Source organism: Manis javanica, chromosome 3 (assembly GCF_040802235.1).
Source record: "Manis javanica isolate MJ-LG chromosome 3, MJ_LKY, whole genome shotgun sequence".
NCBI classification, from domain to species: domain Eukaryota; kingdom Metazoa; phylum Chordata; class Mammalia; order Pholidota; family Manidae; genus Manis; species Manis javanica.
Genome location: NC_133158.1, coordinates 36,189,363 through 36,205,988, shown reverse-complemented (window position 1 = coordinate 36,205,988; position 16,626 = coordinate 36,189,363). Strand labels below are relative to the sequence as shown.

Here is a 16,626-nt window from a genome sequence, read left to right as displayed (position 1 = left end):
CATTCAGGACTTCACAATACATGTTTGCATGTTGAAGGCAACCTTCCCCAAATTCTCCTCTGGTAAATTTCCCAGTAAATGCTGAAAAGCCCTAAAAGCCTCTTTGCACATTTAAAATCCCAAACTGGGCCCTGTTGTCCCCTCTTCCAGTCCAGGCCTAGGCTGGAGCCAACCTCTGGGTTTAAAACACATTTTCGGGAGGCAGACTGGCCCTCATCAGCCTGGCCCAAGCCAATGGGCCTTCCTTGGTCAAGGGCCCTCAGGCAAAGGGCCTCTGGACCCCATCCCTGAGGCTGGTGGCTCCTGTAGTACCTTTCAGCCTCCCACACTGGGGACTCCCACCCAGGCCTCCAGCAACCTTTAAGGCAGAGGAGCCCTGTTGAGCTTTTGCGCACATAATGCCTTTTACAGATGGTAACATTGAGGCCCACAGAATCACAGGAGCCAGCCCAGAGCCAAAGGCTTTGCAATACCAGCCCAGAGACTTCTTACCAGACCAGCCTACTCCTCCCCAGACACATGGGCCTCTGTTGTGTGTCTCATGGACCAGCCAGGCTATATTACTGTGGGTCCATTTCCTCTGTTCAGAAGTCCAGAATCAGAATGGTAAAGCTAAAGAGTCATTCAAATGACACACGTCCAACCCCTTTTCACAAACTGTGGAGCCCACGCTGGGCAGTTTAGGGGGCATGGGGTGGTCACACATGGGGGTTGCAGGAGTGCCACGATCTGAGCCAAAGCAGCAGCTCCTCACTCCCAGTCCACCTTCTTGTTTTTGTGCTGCAGGCAAACCTGAGTGGTGCCCAGGCCCAGGCAGCAGTGAGCAGGACTGTCTCTGTAGTGCAGGGTGTGCCCCGGGTTGGAGCCAGCAGGCAGCAAGGCAGACCCAGCTCTGCTCTTAAGAGAGCAGCCAGTACATGAGTATATCAGCAAAATACGGTCAGATGATGGTAGGTTTCCAGGATAGGAATTCTAGGAAGGTGTTTTAGTAAGGGGCTGGGAGATATTTACAGATTGAGATCTGAATGAAAGTAGACAGCCACATAGTACATGAAAAGGTCCTGAGCTGGGAACTCCTGGGTGCACGAAAGGAATAAAAAGGCAGTGTGGCCGAGTGCAGATTTATCCTAAGTCTGATGACAAACCACTGGACGCCTGCTGGAGAGGCAGGCTGCTGGGGGTCAGCCTCGTGTTAGTCGCGTCCTCTGCTGCCATGTGGAGAGGCCAGAGTGAAAGGGTGGGGGGCACCGCAGCCTGGGGAGGAGAGGCTTGGGGGAGGTGGGACCTGCTTGGGGGTGGACCTGACAGAAACCAAAGGTTTGGCTGCAATGGTAGAGGGAAAAAGTAATCCAGGGGCGGTGGTGGGGGGGATCACACGTGCTTGCTAACCAGAACTGTCTATGAAACTCTGGGAAGGGACAGGTTAGGAGTTCTGGTTTAACCATGACACAGAAGAAATGGGTTTCACATATCCCAGTGCAGACGACAGCGAGTAGCTGGATGCCAGAGCCTGTTGGTCAGGAGAGGGGCAGACGTCAGGGTGTGGGTGGTGTCTGCAGCCCTGGGACTGGACCAGCTCGCCTAGGGACAGAGGGTCGCCCCAGGTTAGCACCCTCAGGAATCAGGGGCCCCGAGCTTCCTCCAGACTGGCTGGGCCGGGGCCACTTTCAGATGCTCCTTTTTCTTGATTTCATCATTTTTCATTGGCTACTTGAGGCCTTCCCCACCTCTCGTTTCCTTTGAGGGGTGGCAGGGTCTATCTGGGGGTGCGGGGTTTGAGAAGTAGCCCTGAAGACTGGCAGGAGGCCAGCCATACAGTCCTAATCAGATGGAGGCACCAATGCCCCTTCCCCTGGCCTCAGTTTGCTTCTCTGTACGAGGACAGTGGGATGAACCCACTCGGTCTTGTTAGCTCCCAAAGCCTAGAATTAATCTTCCTGAGCCCAGGTCCACAGGAAGCCCCCATCTTGGCAAAAGCACCCCTCCCCAGGCAGCCACGGAGCTCCCAGGCTGTCAAGGACTCTGAACTGTCTCCAGCATTATCCCCCATGGCTTGGGCCACACCAGCCTGCCTGCAGGGGTCTCCCTATCACGGCTCCTCAACTGTCAACTCCAGTTGCCGCAGGCCTCCCTCACGGCTGGAGAGCCCTTCCTCGGACACATGCTGGCCACACCCACTCCCTCACTGACCAGGTGCCAAGAGCCCTGCCAGGCACCCAGGGGCGGTGACTGTGGCTCAGGCCCCACACCTGCAGCCCCCCCCCCAGTGATGCCGGGGTTCTTGTTTGCGGAGCTGAAGAATGAGCTTCACAAACAGTCAAGGTAGGAGAGCAAGGTACAGGCTTTTATTTAGGGATAAAGTGAAAGAACAGAGCTCCCGGCTCACGCCAGGAGGGGACAAGAGAGTCCATCGTTGGTGCGTTGTCTAGGTGGTTTTATAGGCAGTTGAGTTGAGGATTTTTCAAGAACATGAAAAAACTTAGGGATGGGGCCTTGTTAAGTGGTTTCTGAATATTAAAAATTAACAACATAAGGAATTTCCTGCCTTGATTTCCCTCTGGGACACCGGTGCCATGGTCTGGGAGCACATCAAAAGGCTGCCTGCCCAGCCCCCAGGGTGGGCTGAGGTATTATCTACTTGCTAAAGAATTTTGCCTCTTGAACTTCCTGGGTGTTAAAATGCAATTTTACCTTTAAGATGGAATTCTTCCTGCCTTTTACCATGTTGTCTGCAGCTGGGTCTGCATGCTAAGTTAATTGCTCAGTTTGCAGAATCACCCGTCAGATTTGAAGGAGGAAAGACAGCACATAGGCCTGGGCCTTTTAGCATGCTAAAGTGAATCTTACACATGGTTACAAATGATTCGCATAATAAAACATGTGCTACTCTTCTTTATCTGGGGAACATTAACTGATTTCACTTTAGAATGATTCTAGAGCTCAATGTTTAACATAGAGTTTTAGCTTGGGAGTTTCTTTGCATGTACATTGCTCTGACTACAAATATTCTGCCCTGCCCCCTCCGGAGGCCCTCACCTTACTTTGACTACATCTAGGGTCCCTGTCTCACCAGCACATGGAATCTTCCCATTTCTTAAAGGGAAGTCTGAAAGCAGGGCTGCATTTTTATCTGAAATCGCCCAGAACTAATTTGTTGTTTTTTTTGAAAAAAAAAAAACCAATGGTGGAAACAAGCAACGTCCAGCCAAGGGCCATCTGGTGGGGAGCCAGGCCCCTGGGGCTGTACACTGTGCCAGGACTGACCAGGCCTCCTTCCCGAAGCTCTCTCCTCTGGGGCCGGCGCCTGCTCTCCCCTACTCCTCTCGGGCCATTCCCCTTCTGTCTCCCAAGCTGCCGTCCTCCTTTTCCTGCCGCTTCCATCACCTCCACAATGGCTCCGGAAGGTATCCCTGCCCCGGATGCCACTGCAACCAGCTCCAGACTCACATTTCCAGCGACCACTCCCGTGACGGCTGTCGGCGCTCAGCCCTTTCCCTTTCACGGCGCTGGCACGGACCCCATTTGCCCTAGGACAAGCTAATGAGGAAACTCCAGGAATGGAGGAAATTGAGGCCTGGAAAAGAAGACAAGGCGGTGTTTTGCGACGGAGGTCAGGGATATACGAAGCCGGGAAAGGGCTTGGGCCCTCGGGGCAGTGAGTAGACTTCTCCCCGTAGGAGAGAAGGAATTTCATCCTGGGTGCACCCAAGCTGCCCATGCCATGCCTCCCCATGGCTATCAGCTCTGCTCTCCTTTTGACCTTTCAGACACCCAAGCTCAAGCCCCTTGGGGCCTGTCACCTGGCTGCCTCCCCTCCACCTGGTGCCCCAAATCCAGCTTTCTATGGGTGTCCCCTTTCCACCATCTCCACACCACGGCCCGCCCGCAGAGGGCCACCCTACCCACCTTCCCAGTGTGCGACTGCTCATTCTTCGATGGCTTCTGCTCCGCGGCAGGTACTCCTCTGTGGGCCACACGTCTAGGCAGCGTTGCTTCTCTTCCTGCACTGCCTGCTCTACGCACCCCAGCCCAGCATGCACACACCTTGCATTTTTGCAACTGAGGTCTTTGCTGCACCCATGCAGCCCCTGAGGAGCCATGCAGCCCTTAGCTGGCCCTTCCTCCTCCCCAGCGCCACTCCCAGGGCTCAGCACCCTGGCCATTTCAGAATCCACCGTTAGGAAATTTGGATGGCCTTATCCTCACCTTGGCTGACGTCTCACACCTTGGAGGATTTCCTGGTCATGGACAGACGGCGCACGCGCCCAGGGTCGTCCTCTTTGGGAGAGGGGCTTGGCCTTTGCAAGAGCCCCGGCTGCAATCTACGTTCCTTCTCCTACGGGGAGAAGTCTACTCACTGCCCCGAGGGCCCAAGCCCTTTCCCGGCTCCGTATACCCCTGACTTCCGTCGCAAAACACCGCCTTGTCTCCTTTTCCAGGCCTCGATTTCCTCCATTCCTGGAGTTTCCTCACTAGCTTGTCCTAGGGCAAATGGGGTCCGTGCCAGCGCCGTGAAAGGGAAAGGGCTGAGCGCCGACAGCAGGGGAGGGAACACCATGCCGGCTGGGAGGGGCCTGATGGGGCAGAAGGCACCGAAACACGCCTCCCCTTTTCAGGGCCTCACGGCCTCCAGCTCTCCCTACCCCTGAAACCCCAGTACTCTAGCCTCCCCTCCAACCCAAGCCTCCATGCTCGGGCCACAGGGGACTGTTTATTGTCTGTGCCCCTGACGCGGCCCCCACGTCCAGGCCTCAAAAATCATTTACCCCAGAGGGGTCCGCTCTCTCCTTGGAGTGCCCCCTCTGTGGTCTCCGCTTCCCCAAGCGGAGGTTTCTCTGGCTCCGAGAAAAGTCTGACATCTCTGCATCCCACTAGAGGGGGACCCAGCGGAGCTCATGGACGCCAGGTTTCCGCAAGCCTCCGCGGAGGTACCAGTAGTGGGGCTGCCGCGAGAGCTCCCTGCAGGACCTCCTCTCAATTGCCCTCCGAGGAGTCGAGGGGAGGGGTGTGGCCGGGAGCGAAGAGCAATTCCCCTCCTTCCTCCCTCCCTCCTCCCGCATCCCCGCGGGACCTCCTCCGGGGGTCGCAACCTGACACTCGCCCACCCTGCCACACCCTGAAGCCGCCATTTGGTTTTGGGGGAACGGTGGCAGCTGCCTGAGCACCACAAAATGGGGCACTTGGAAGCATCTGCGGCAAGCGGGGTGGTCGGCTAGGAAATGTCCCCAGAGAGGCACTGCGGTCGTCCCCGATTCTCCCGAGCGGTGCCCGGGCGCCTGAGGCTAACAAGACCCCAGGCGCGGGGCTGGAGAGCACCTCCCATTCGTTACCCTCCTGGACTGGGGCGGAGACCCCCCTCGAAGAAGCCCCAGCTCACTTACCATTGCCCCGGCCGGCCGCGGGAGGGCGCGCCCTGTGTTAGTTCGGACGAATTAAAGCTTGTTCTGCGGGCAGGCCCGGGGCCTCCCGGACGCGGCCAGGGCTTGGGTGCCCGTGGCGCACTCTTGGCTGCCAGGCGCAGACCTCCGGGCCTTGGGGCCCACCCCCGGGCCCGTGCTACTCGCGCCGAAACAGGGTGCCCCCCTCCTCTCGCGCTCCCGCAGCCTAGGGTGCACTCCTCCGTTTCCCTTTGCCGTGCCCTTCCCGGGCGCAGACCGCCTCTCCGCGGTGCCGCGGGCTCGGGCCCCGCCCGGGGCGCTACGCTGCGGGCGCAGGGGCGCAGGGCAGGCGCAGTCCGGGAAGCCAGCGGCCGGGGAAGGGGCTCCAAGAAGCACAAGTTGGCGCTGGCTCCGGACCAGGCTGTTGTTGTTCTCAACGTGGTCCGCCACGGAGCCATAAAAGTAGAGCGGGGCGTTCTCCTCGTCAGAGCGCAGCGCGCACGCCCGGCAAGCTGCGGTGCCCCCGGCTGGCTTCCCTACTCCGGCCCGATCCCTACTTCGGTTTCCTCCTCTCCGGTCCCCTCCGCTCCGGCTCCGGCCCCGGCCTGGGACCTCCGCTCCGGCCGGTCCGCCCCCGCCCCAGCCCTGCCGCCCGGCCCCAGGTCCGGCCGCGGCCGCTCCCGCCTGGAGCCGCCGCGCGCCCCTAGCCCCCCGGCGCCCCCTCGGCCCCTCGCCTTCCTCTTCCCGGCGCGGCCCCCGGGCTTCCGCGCCCCGCCCGCCACCAACCCGCTCGCCACCATGTCTGTGGAGCTCGAGGAGGCCCTGCCGCTGACTACCGCCGAGGGGGCGGGCAAAAAGGCCAAGGCCGGCGGCTCGGCGGTGCTGTCTCCGTCCAAGAAGAGGAAGAATCACAAGAAGAAGAATCAGCCTGGCAAGTATAGCCAGCTGGTAGTGGAGACCATCCGCAGGTTGGGCGAGCGCAACGGCTCGTCGCTGGCCAAGATCTACGCGGAAGCCAAAAAGGTGGCGTGGTTCGACCAGCAGAATGGGCGCACCTACCTCAAATACTCCATCAAGGCGCTGGTGCAGAACGACACGCTCCTGCAGGTGAAGGGCACCGGCGCCAACGGCTCCTTTAAGCTCAACCGCAAGAAGCTGGAGGGCGGCGGCGAGCGGCGCGGAGCCACGGCGCCCGCCACCGCCCCGGCTCCCGCCGCGCACAAGGCCAAGAAGGCGGCCCCGGGCGTGGCCAGCCTCCGGCGCGCGGACAAGAAACCCGCCAAGGGCCAGAAGCCCGAGAAGCGCTCGCACAAGAAGGGCGCCTCCTCCAAGAAGGACAAAGGCAACAAGGCTAAGAAGGCGGCGGCTTCTGGGGGCAAGAAGGTGAAGAAGGCGGGCAAGCCTAGCGTCCCCAAAGTGCCCAAAGGCCGCAAATGAGCGCGCTCTCCTGCGGGGTCTTTACGGGGTTTGGTTTTTTCTACCCCAAGTGTCTGTAGATTTTGTACGGTTACCCCGGCCCGGGCCGCCGAGCCCGCTCTGAGCCGCAGGGAGGGGCCCCGGGACCGCGCCATCCTTTCTATGTTCCTCCCATCCCCCGCTGTCGTAGCGTTTTTTTTTTTTCCCCTTTAGATTTTTGAAACGGCCCTGGCGACGCCTCTATTGGCTCTCGCCGTTAGCAACGGCTGTCGCCATGGTTACCGCCCTAAGGCGCCAAAGGCCGTGGCTCGCCTGCTATCCCCGGCTGGGGCCGCGGGTTGGTCAGGCCTGGGCGTGCGTGGATACGGCCGCTGCGCCGCCCTTCCCAGTCACCCACCTTCCCCGCCTTTGGGTGCGCGACAGTGACTCGGGGCGCGGGGCTGTGCGGCGCTACCCTTTATCCCGTCGGCCGTTTGGGGGGCACAATAAATTTTTGAAACCTTTGAACCGCTCTCGATTTTTTCTAAGTGGAATAGGGTTGGGCGTGGTCGGCGCCGCAGCTCGGGTTGGACGGTGGGCCCCAGAGTCACTCAGCTGCGCGGCTTTGCAAAGTAAGCTGGGGCCTTCGGCCCTAGGGGGAGACCGGGGGGGGCGGGGAGAAGGGGAAGAGGGGAGCGGGCTGGGTGATCCCTGAAAGAGCCTCCAGCCGGATCTGTGGGCAGCAAAGATGCTGGAGACAGGCTGGTCGCAACAAGAACCCATCTGCCATGGGTGGGGGCTGAGGTGACCACAAGGTTTACTGGTCAGGGCCTCTCAGCTCTTGGGCCACACCAGCTCTTGGCCTTTGAAGAAGTTAATTGTTCTGCGACAGGTATAACGGAGATGTATATAGGCCCTAGGCTCTGGCTCACCAACCACAACCTAAGTGTTCTGAGCGAAGCCCTGATTCTCCGTTGAACTAACCAGGATTGCACAGGGGCCAGGAAGGTAACTGGGCAGCTTTGGGATACCCTTGTGTGCAGCATATAGAAGGGGTGTAGGTTCATCCAGTTGGGCACTAGGCTGAGGCCTATCAATGTTCCAATAAAGAACCCTGCAAAACACTGGGGCAGTTGGAAGCTGGGGAATGTTCTGCAACAGTGGGTATATCCTTGTACCAAACTGGGCAAGCCTGGGCTGGGGTTAAATGCAGGTGGTCTTTTTGATTCCTGTGTTGAGACTGCAGGAAGCGGGCAAGGGCAATAGCAGGTTCGTGGAGCTCGGAGCATCACTGGAGAAGAGCCCCTGGCCTGCGGATACTCCTGATGGCCTGGCAGTCCCTACCCTCTGGCATATAGGGTATGGTCATGGTGCAGACCCCTCAACCACCCACAGCTCAGGAGGAGGTCCACTCCCTCTGCTCAGGGGCTTCTCCCTGGGGGAACTGCAGGGTTAACTGTCAGAGCGAAACCCTTTGTCCTGAGCTGGGCCTGAGCTTGCAGCCAGAGGCAGAACCAGCATGGATGCCTGCCCTGCTGATCTTCCCAGTGAACAGGGAGCCAAGCCAGATGCAGCCCTCTGCACATCCCCGCTCTCCAGGCACAAGTCCCGAGAGTGAGATGGGGCCTTGACTGTGAGTTACTGATGGCAGCAGCGGGCACTGTCGTTCGGGGGAAGCAGGTGACACCATGCTAGACTTGGCTATTTTGCTGGTGCACATCCAGGAAGCAGGCAGGGGCGTAGGTTGGAGATGGCAGGACTCTGGTGAGCCACGTCTGACAGCTCTGCCCACCCTACCAGCCCATGTTGTGAGCACTTGCTCATCAGTAACAGCTCCATCTACTTTTGGGGGCAGTGGACCTGGTGTCCTGCTGTGCCTGATGTCATTGCACCAGCCCAGGTCCTGTCCCACACTGCCTATAGGGCCAGCCAATATGCCACCAGCAGGAGAGGCCTCTGCCTACCTGGGATTCTGGGAGGTACTGTGCCTGACCAGCTTCTACTCTTCTTCCCTAAGACAGAAACCCAAGTGCAGATGCCACCTGGGCTCACCCCAGTTGTCCAAGTTGGAATCTTGGTGATGGGACCTGATACTTGGCTTTCTGACCAGCTCCTAGGTGGCGCTGAGGTTCAGAGAGGGTTGGGAAGGGCTGCTACGGAGGATCCGGGCACGTGGACGCTGCTCCTTCCTGCCCACATAGTTCACACTGAGCTTCGTCCCCTTCTCTGAGTCTTTCCTAACAAAGCCTGCCACCCCAATGACTGTCCTCTGAGGGCATTCCATGAGTTCCAGGACCCCAAAGCACCCTCCAGGTCACCCTTCTTGTGCACTGCCTTTCCATGTTTCCCACCAAGATCTGCCCTTGGCTGCTCCCACCCCTGGGCTCTCCCAGCGGCTGCCTGTTCTGACACTGCTGCCTCCCACCTGTCCCCACCTCTCCCGTCACTCCTGTCCATTCCTGGAAGACTTGGGCCCCTGGCTCGCTGTCTTCACCCCAAGAGCACCGGAGCACCCAGTGGGCCAGCCCTCAGTGGGGCAGGCCAGTCACACTTCTGAGCTTTGCTCTGTATTTTCCTCTGGCGACCCAATCCACCCTATTCTGAGACCACATGTGTCTCAGGGGATCTGACCCCTCAAGTTCCAGGGATGGTGGTGTGACCGAAGATCTGGCCAATGAGTGTTGAGTCAGTTGTTCACTTTGCCATAATGATTGGGTCAGAAATGGGCTCTTACCCCAATGGGTTCAGTGGGAGTCAATCCTGGGACTTACGGAATTAAGAAAAAGGAGCTCTACCTGCCCTCCCTCCACCATAGCTGAAGAGGAGCGACCTGGGGCAGGTTGCCAACGTCCACCTTTGTCAGTACATAGGGAAAGCCCACCTGAACAAGGAGCCAGGACAGAGTTGGAACCAAGAAATAGAGAGACAGATACCTGACATCATTAACAGACCCTCTGGATCCAACCATGCCTGAAGCCATTAGAGTTGTCACATAAACTGATATATGATATATTGACTTTTTAAAAAAAATTGAAGTATAGTTGATATACAATCTTATATTAGTTTCAAGCATACAACACATTGCTTTTTACGTAAGCTAGTTTGAATTCACTTGTCACTTAGAAGCTAGTCTCTCCCTCCATTTGATGCATTATACTCTCCCACGCTTACACCCTGGACCTTATCCCATCAAATTGCTCTTCCTCCAAAACCACTCCCCCAGAGGCCCACTCTCCACACATGGTCCCCTCCCCTCCTCTCTTCACAGCTTGCTCACTTGGACCCTTCAGCCAAGCTGCACCTCTGTGGGTGGGTCTCACATATATTCACATGTACCCCAACTTGAACAGTTGGCAGTACCCAGACCAACATGAGCACTTGGTGTGTGCTGAGCACTCTGAGGAAGGCTGCACAGGCTTCATCTCAGCCTCAAGACAGCCCCAGTGAGCAAAGTGTCCAGAAGCTCAACTTACTGGTGCAGGTACTAAGATGGGGACAAGTATTTTCTGCTCCGACACCACAGTCTGCTCCGTCATGGGGTTGAGGGATGCAGGATTCACCATTTACTTACTGTGTCTCTTGGACCTGGCTTCAGGGAGCCTCAATTCCAGGTGAACATTGGAGGCATGTGACACTGCAAGGCCCAGGAGGAAGGCTTCCTGGAGTAGGTGACCCTGGTGCAGCAAGGAGGCAAAGGAACAAGAGCTTTTGCTTGTCTGTAAAATAGGAGCATGTCTGTAAAAGGTGTGGTAGCCCAGGTCTGGGCTCCTGTATGCATCCACTGATCAGGAGTAGCTTTGAGTGGGACCAGGGCCCCTAAGGCTGAATTCAGGGTTTGGGCTTGGTTCTACTGTGGTCTTCGGTTGGTGGTAAGATTGTTCTCTCTAAGCCTCAGATTCCTCATCTGTGTATGGAGCCAGGGAAGAGTTTGTTTACTTACCTGCTAACCAGGGAGGGTCTGCAGACAGTGCCTCTGGCCAGGGCCTCTGGATTTTCCTGCCTCTATCCCTTGACCTTGGGTGCAGTGTTCTCTTCTGCAGCACTGCCTCCCTCCTCCCACAGGGCTGGGATTTGTCTCCCCATGAACCTCCTCCTCAGAATCTCGGCTCTACCTTCCGGGTCCCCAGATCCAGTGTCTCCCTGGCCCTAGCTAGGACAGACCTGCAGACACAGGGACGGCCCCTTTCTAGGCTCTGCAGCCTTAGCAGCCCATAGAAGGGGGCTCCAGGCAACTCTGAGGATCAGCCTAGCTGGACTTGTCCCTCTGCGCAGGGCAGGGCTTAGCACTGAGTAGGGACTTGTTTCAGGGGAAAGCCTAAGCACTCAGTGTGAGGTTACTGACATCTATGTGTCCCAGGCAACTAGGATGTTGGGTGATGGGGCCAGAGGGCACGTAAGCTGTTCTACCAGCTCCACTGGTCATGAGGCAGCCAAGCGGCCCCCACTTTTCCACAGCAACTGCTTCTGGGCTCCCTGCACTTGCAAAGTGGGGTTGATGAAAGCTGCATGGTCCTGGGGGACAGAATGTGGCCTCAGGTCATGGGCCTAGTCCACGATCATTCATTCACATACAGCTGAGCAGAGGCAGGGATGGGAGCCCATCAGATTTGATCCCTGTTTTTGAGTTGCTCGGCCACGTGCAGGAGGGCAAATAAACCAGCAGCTTCTGGGTAGGGACAGTCCACGCTGGAGCAGCACTAACACAGGTCCCCAGGTGTGGACGAAGCTCCTGAGCCTGGGGAGTGGCGAAATCAGCAGGTAGACTCACAGGGCATTGAGCAGGGATGGAGAGCATGTTTTCAGGTACCCTGTCAGCCAGAGTTCAGCAGAGAGACAGAACCGTAGGGCTACAGGCACATATACACCTACACACTGGATTTGTTCCAGGAAACTGGCTTGCACATTTGCAGGGCTGAGTAAGCAGCTTCTGTAAGGCTGCGTCCCTGTGCCTGATGCTGGAGCTTGGGGTGCTCCATCAGGAGCAGGGTGAAGCCCTGCTTAGCACAAGCTGGGGCCCAGGACGGACCGAAACTTGTGTTGGTTCTTGTTGCCTCTGACCTTGGTCATGAACCTATTCTGAGGAAGCCCAGATGGATAGTGCCTGGTGGAGTGCACCACGCACACACCTGTCCCAGGACTGAAGGAGAATCCACAGCAAGTAGGGTAATTGCAGGCCCAGGTCCTGCTTCACACTGGGGAGGTGAATGGGCAACAGGTGACCAAAATGGTTGCTTCCTTCCAAATCTGGCAAGAATCTTCCCTGTGGCCCACCCTACCGGGAGACAAAAAGTAAGACAGTCCTGGGAAACACAGCTCCGCTTAGCCAAGTTGATACATTACAAAGCCATCGCAGATCCACTGTACAGTGGGTGTGTGTGGGATAAGGCTGAGGAGGGACCGGCACAGAAGAGCACAGGCACCAGGCCAGGCAGGGCAATCTGGCCAGCAGGGGACGCAGACTCCACCTGAAGACAGGCAGTGATTACCCAGTTCTGCTGATAGTTGCCAGGCAGCAGGGTGGGCTCAGTGTGGTCAGAGCTTCTCATTTTTTCAGACCGTGTCAGAAACACCTGAAAATGTTTCTAAGTCTCCCTCCAGAGGTGGGAAGTGGCTTGAGCTACCCAGATAGGATTAGTGGCATATGTGTGTGTGTGCGTGTGTGTGTGTGCGCGCGCGCGCACCTCAGCCGGACCATGGCCCCACATGGGGCTCAGTCATCCTAGGGACCATCTGAGAGTTTATGTGGAAACTATAAACCTTTTTGGTGAAACCTCCCACTTTTAAAATGTGAGTTTAAAAAAAGGTTTACCAACCATCCCAATCTACCAATCTCTCTCACACCCATTAAGAGGGCTACTGTGAAAAACCAAACAGAATACAAGTGTTGGTGAGGATGTGGAGAGGTTGTAACCCTTGTACACTGCTGCTGGGAGTGAAAGATGGTGTGTCTGTTCTGGAAAAGAGTATGGACGTTCTTTAAGAAATTAAATACAGAGCCATCCTATGATCCAGCACTTTTGCTTCTGGGCATACACTCAAAAGCATTGGAAACAATGACTTGAAGAGATATTTGTACACCCATGTTCATAGCGGCATTACTCACAGTAGCCAAGAAGTGGAAACAACTCAAGTGTCCACTAACAGGTGAATGGATAAACAAAATGTGGTCTATCCATACAATGTAATATGATTCACCCTAAAAAGGAAGTTCTGATACAGGCTACATGGATGAATCTTGAGGACATTATGCTCAACCAGTCACAAAAGGATATATACTGTGATTCCACTTCTATGAGGTCCTTAGAGTAGTCAGATTCATAGAGACAGAAAGTAGAATGGAGGCTGCCAGGGGCTGGGGGAGGGGGAAGGGGGGTTAGTGTTTAAGTGGCCAGAGTTTTAGTTTTGCAAGATGAAAATGTTCTGGAAAATGGTTGCATAACAATGTGAATATACTTAATTACTGAACTGTATGATTCAAAATGGTTTAGATGGCAACTACTTTGTGTATTTTACCATAATTAAAAATACGTGCATATATACCATATGGGCCAAAATCATGTGTGAGGTTCAACGTGGCCCGCAGTCTTCCACCTTTGAGATCGCTTGACTTGATTTTCTGTGATGGCCCTTCCAACTGCTTCACAAGACAAGAAGCCCTTTGTGGTGGTGTCTTGAAGGATACTGAGGGAGGGAAGGTTAAAGCGGCAAAAGCCAGAGACACAGCCTCCTGGTGCTAAGGGTCTGCATCAGGGTAGCTCAATGTGGGCTTGTTATGAGGATCCTGGAGCCTTGTGCCGTGCATCCTGCAGATACTTGTTTCCAGAGGCCCACCCCCACTTCTTGCCCACCTTCTCTTGTCTCTCTCCCAGCTCCTGTTTTACTTCTGGCTGCTCCTATTATGGGCTAGGAGTGGAGCCCTGGGGCCTTATCCCAGCCAGGCTGCCCTTTCAAACTTACTGTGCTGTCGAGCTTGATTGTCTAAGCCTTTTCACTGATGCCCCCAGCTCCTCCAAACAGTTTTCTAGCTTCTGCTGCCCGCTGGGAGTGTTGCCTGGCAAGCCTGCAGCATGCCTCTCCTCCCTGGAGTTCCAGGATGCAAGGGAGATCCTCACCCATCTCCACATGAGGGACACCAGCCCAGAAGGCTCTGGGTCTCCTAGAGCATCTCTTGCTCTAGGCCCCTGGGAGTTCAATTATAAGCATCCACTCTCCTGAATCTGAGATGGGTAAACCAAGTCTCACAGAAGAAGACGTGGTCAGTTTTTCACGTTCTAGGGACTCTCGCATACAGCCTGCGCCGTAGCTCCTTTACCCAAGGAATGAGGCTCCACCCTTCCCATTAGTTGCTCCTCACTCTGGTTAAAAAAGCGAAGGGAGGCTGTGCAGGCCCAGGTGGGGCTCTTTGAGTCTGAGGCCATCCCTTACGCTCTGGTTCCCACTGCCAAGCCACCCTCCAGGCTCTCCCACAGCAAGCAGTATCTTTCCAAGCTCTCCAAGCTTAGACACCCCCTCCCACGCCAAGAGGCCCTTGGATCTGTCCTCAGTTTACCTATGATAGGCTGTGTGTCCTTGGCCAAGCACCTCCCTTACCTGGGCCTATTCCATCTCTTTACAAGCAGGGTTGGGCTTTAGGCACACGAGCTTTGCAGCAGGAGATGGATCAGGAGTGGAGGGTGGTCACCTGTCTAGTAGGACCTGGAGTGCTGGGGACCCTCTACTTTCTCTAAGGCTGCCAAGCAGGAAAGAATCTCCTTATAGTCTGGAGCCAAGTCTGCTCGCTGCATCTGTGGGGTGTGGGTGAGGAGGGAGCTGCTGCGCATGGGTGGGCTGTCCCACCTGCCCTGGAGAACAGCTGTGGCCCTGGTCTGACTTGGTCACATACAGGCCGTCAGATGAAGGCTGCATGTCTATCTCAGACACTTGTTCTTTAAAAACATATGACAAGATGCCCCACTGCTCTCGTAAGTATTGGCAAAAGGTGGGAAAATGGTGATTCATATGCCACTGAAATAAGCGAAAATTTGGAGGGCAATTTGGCAATACCTAGTAAAGCTGATGACCCAGACAGAAAAGTGCAGAATAAAATGCCTAAGGCATGGTTTATGTAAACCTGAAGATTACAAATAGTATGTTCTCAGATACAAGAACGTGCTTTTAATGTCACATTTATGTGAAAATGAAAGAATTCGTGGCCCTGAGGACATTCCATTCCCTTACGTTAAAATTCAAAGACCCCACCCAACTGATCTGGAACCCCGACAATGGGCAGTCAGCAACGAAAAACAAATGGAATTTCATTTTTATCGTTTATTAAACTGGAAACAAATATGACAAAATAGCCATTAACAGTCAACCTTACGGTAAGTACCTGTGTTTTGAAACTCAGTAAAACCACCCAAACTCACGCAAATCAGCCCAAACAAAACCGGAGTCCACAGCGAAGGCGCCGCCGCCTTCCAGCGCCAGGGGGCTAAGTACTGAACATCGCGGCTAACCCCGCCTCCTCCGCCGGAGGCCGTGCGCTCTGAAGAGGAATTAGGCACTCGGCGGGCCACCGCGAGGGTCGGTCGGGGAGACCTCGGGCACGTCTCCCCGCGGCCCAGCAGCGGGACGTGCCGCGCCGGCGCGCTCCCTCCCGTCAGCAGGCGCGCCGCTTGAGCTCCTCTGATTGGTTGAAATTGCGATCCCTGATTTGCATAGGGCCTCCGGCCAGAGCCCCGCCGCCAGTGGGTAGGGTCTACGCAGCGGCTCGAGCGCAGTGGGCCGCTTGGTGAGAGCTCTCGGGCCGGTACCGTCCTGTCCTCCCCGTCGCCTCGGGACCCGCTTCCGTCCAGCCGCCTGGGGCAGCGTCTTGTGGATCCCCGTCTTCCGGGCACCCCCAAGAGAAAGGAACGGAGCGGCCCTGGAGCTCCAGGAAATTGTTCCGTCCCCTCTCCGGGTCCCTGGGAGGCCCCCCTCCTATCCTGATAGCGCAGCCCCTGCTCCGTGTCTTCCCTGGAGGGACCCTAGTCGCCAGCGGCCCTCCCGCCTCATCGCATCCCTGCGGGGCACACTAGAGCAAGGTGTGATAGCTGCCATCGCCTGTCGCTTCCTGCCTAGCGCAGGGCGGGGCATGTAAATGCTCACATTCCTTTAACAAATGTTTGCACCCCTAGCATTAACTTTGAGAAAATAAAGGTGAAGAGCAGTCCCTGCTTCCGTGAAACTAATCTGGGTGAGGAGACAGTTCACGGATTTATTTGGGACCATCCGCAATAACTGTCTAATTATAAAGTGACTCAAAGGCAAGGAGGAGCCTGCAGAGAATGGGAGGGGCTCTGACCAGAACAGGACAGATGCCGGCTTCCCAGACCGCCTACTCCAGGCCCCAAGCCCACGTCAACCTTAGCTCTCCCCGGAAGCTGGGAATCGGGTAGGGCTTGGTGGGCTGTGACTGGGGCTTCTCACCCTGATCCTGTACTCCCTGGGTAAGGCTAGGACCCGTTCTAGCCCCAGCCCCTTGGGTTTGACAGGCACTCAAGTCAGGGTGGTTTTAAGCTAAAGGATTCAGACAACTTCTGGGTATTAAAGGTGAAAAGAGATTCAACAAATAACACCCCACCAAGCCTTTTACTCTTTCCGAAAAAGCGCTTTTTCCACAGAAAGCCCTAGCACCCCATGTTTGTGACAAAAGCCCATTCCTTAGGGCTGCTGCCAGGAGAAATGGTAAGAGCCAGAACTCCCCCACCAGCAGCACTTTCTGCAATACAGTTTATCAAATATAATTTATTCAGAATAAAAATACACTGTTTTAAGAACTTAATTCCAAAAGGCTGAGAGCACCCAAAGGCTGAGCAGGAAACGGCCTGTAGCA

General features: G+C 56.0%; 1 protein-coding gene and 1 long non-coding RNA gene across 3 annotated transcripts; one reads left to right on the top strand and one right to left on the bottom strand.

Moving 5' to 3' along the window:
* Positions 1-2,323: 2,323 nt before the first annotated feature.
* On the bottom strand, positions 2,324-5,616 carry LOC118973464 (uncharacterized). 2 transcript variants are annotated; one of them, XR_012129072.1, is made up of 3 exons: positions 4,767-5,616; positions 3,907-4,482; positions 2,324-3,574 (listed from the first exon to the last, which is right to left on the bottom strand). It is a non-coding gene; the product is annotated as an uncharacterized lncRNA (long non-coding RNA). The 2 variants fall into 2 exon arrangements; XR_005062821.2 differs by having other exon boundaries at positions 5,382-5,616.
* Positions 5,617-5,850: 234 nt separating this feature from the next.
* H1-10 (H1.10 linker histone) lies at positions 5,851-7,301 on the top strand. The gene has a single exon (XM_017677199.3). It carries the CDS (start codon positions 6,177-6,179, stop codon positions 6,813-6,815), a length of 639 nt encoding a protein of 212 aa, XP_017532688.1. The 5' UTR covers positions 5,851-6,176; the 3' UTR covers positions 6,816-7,301.
* The last annotated feature ends 9,325 nt before the right edge of the window (positions 7,302-16,626 follow it).

Bases quoted from the DNA above. Each gene is read 5' to 3' on its own strand.
- H1-10 (XM_017677199.3), top strand. From the start codon at position 6,177: ATGTCTGTGGAGCTCGAGGAGGCCCTGCCGCTGACTACCGCCGAGGGG.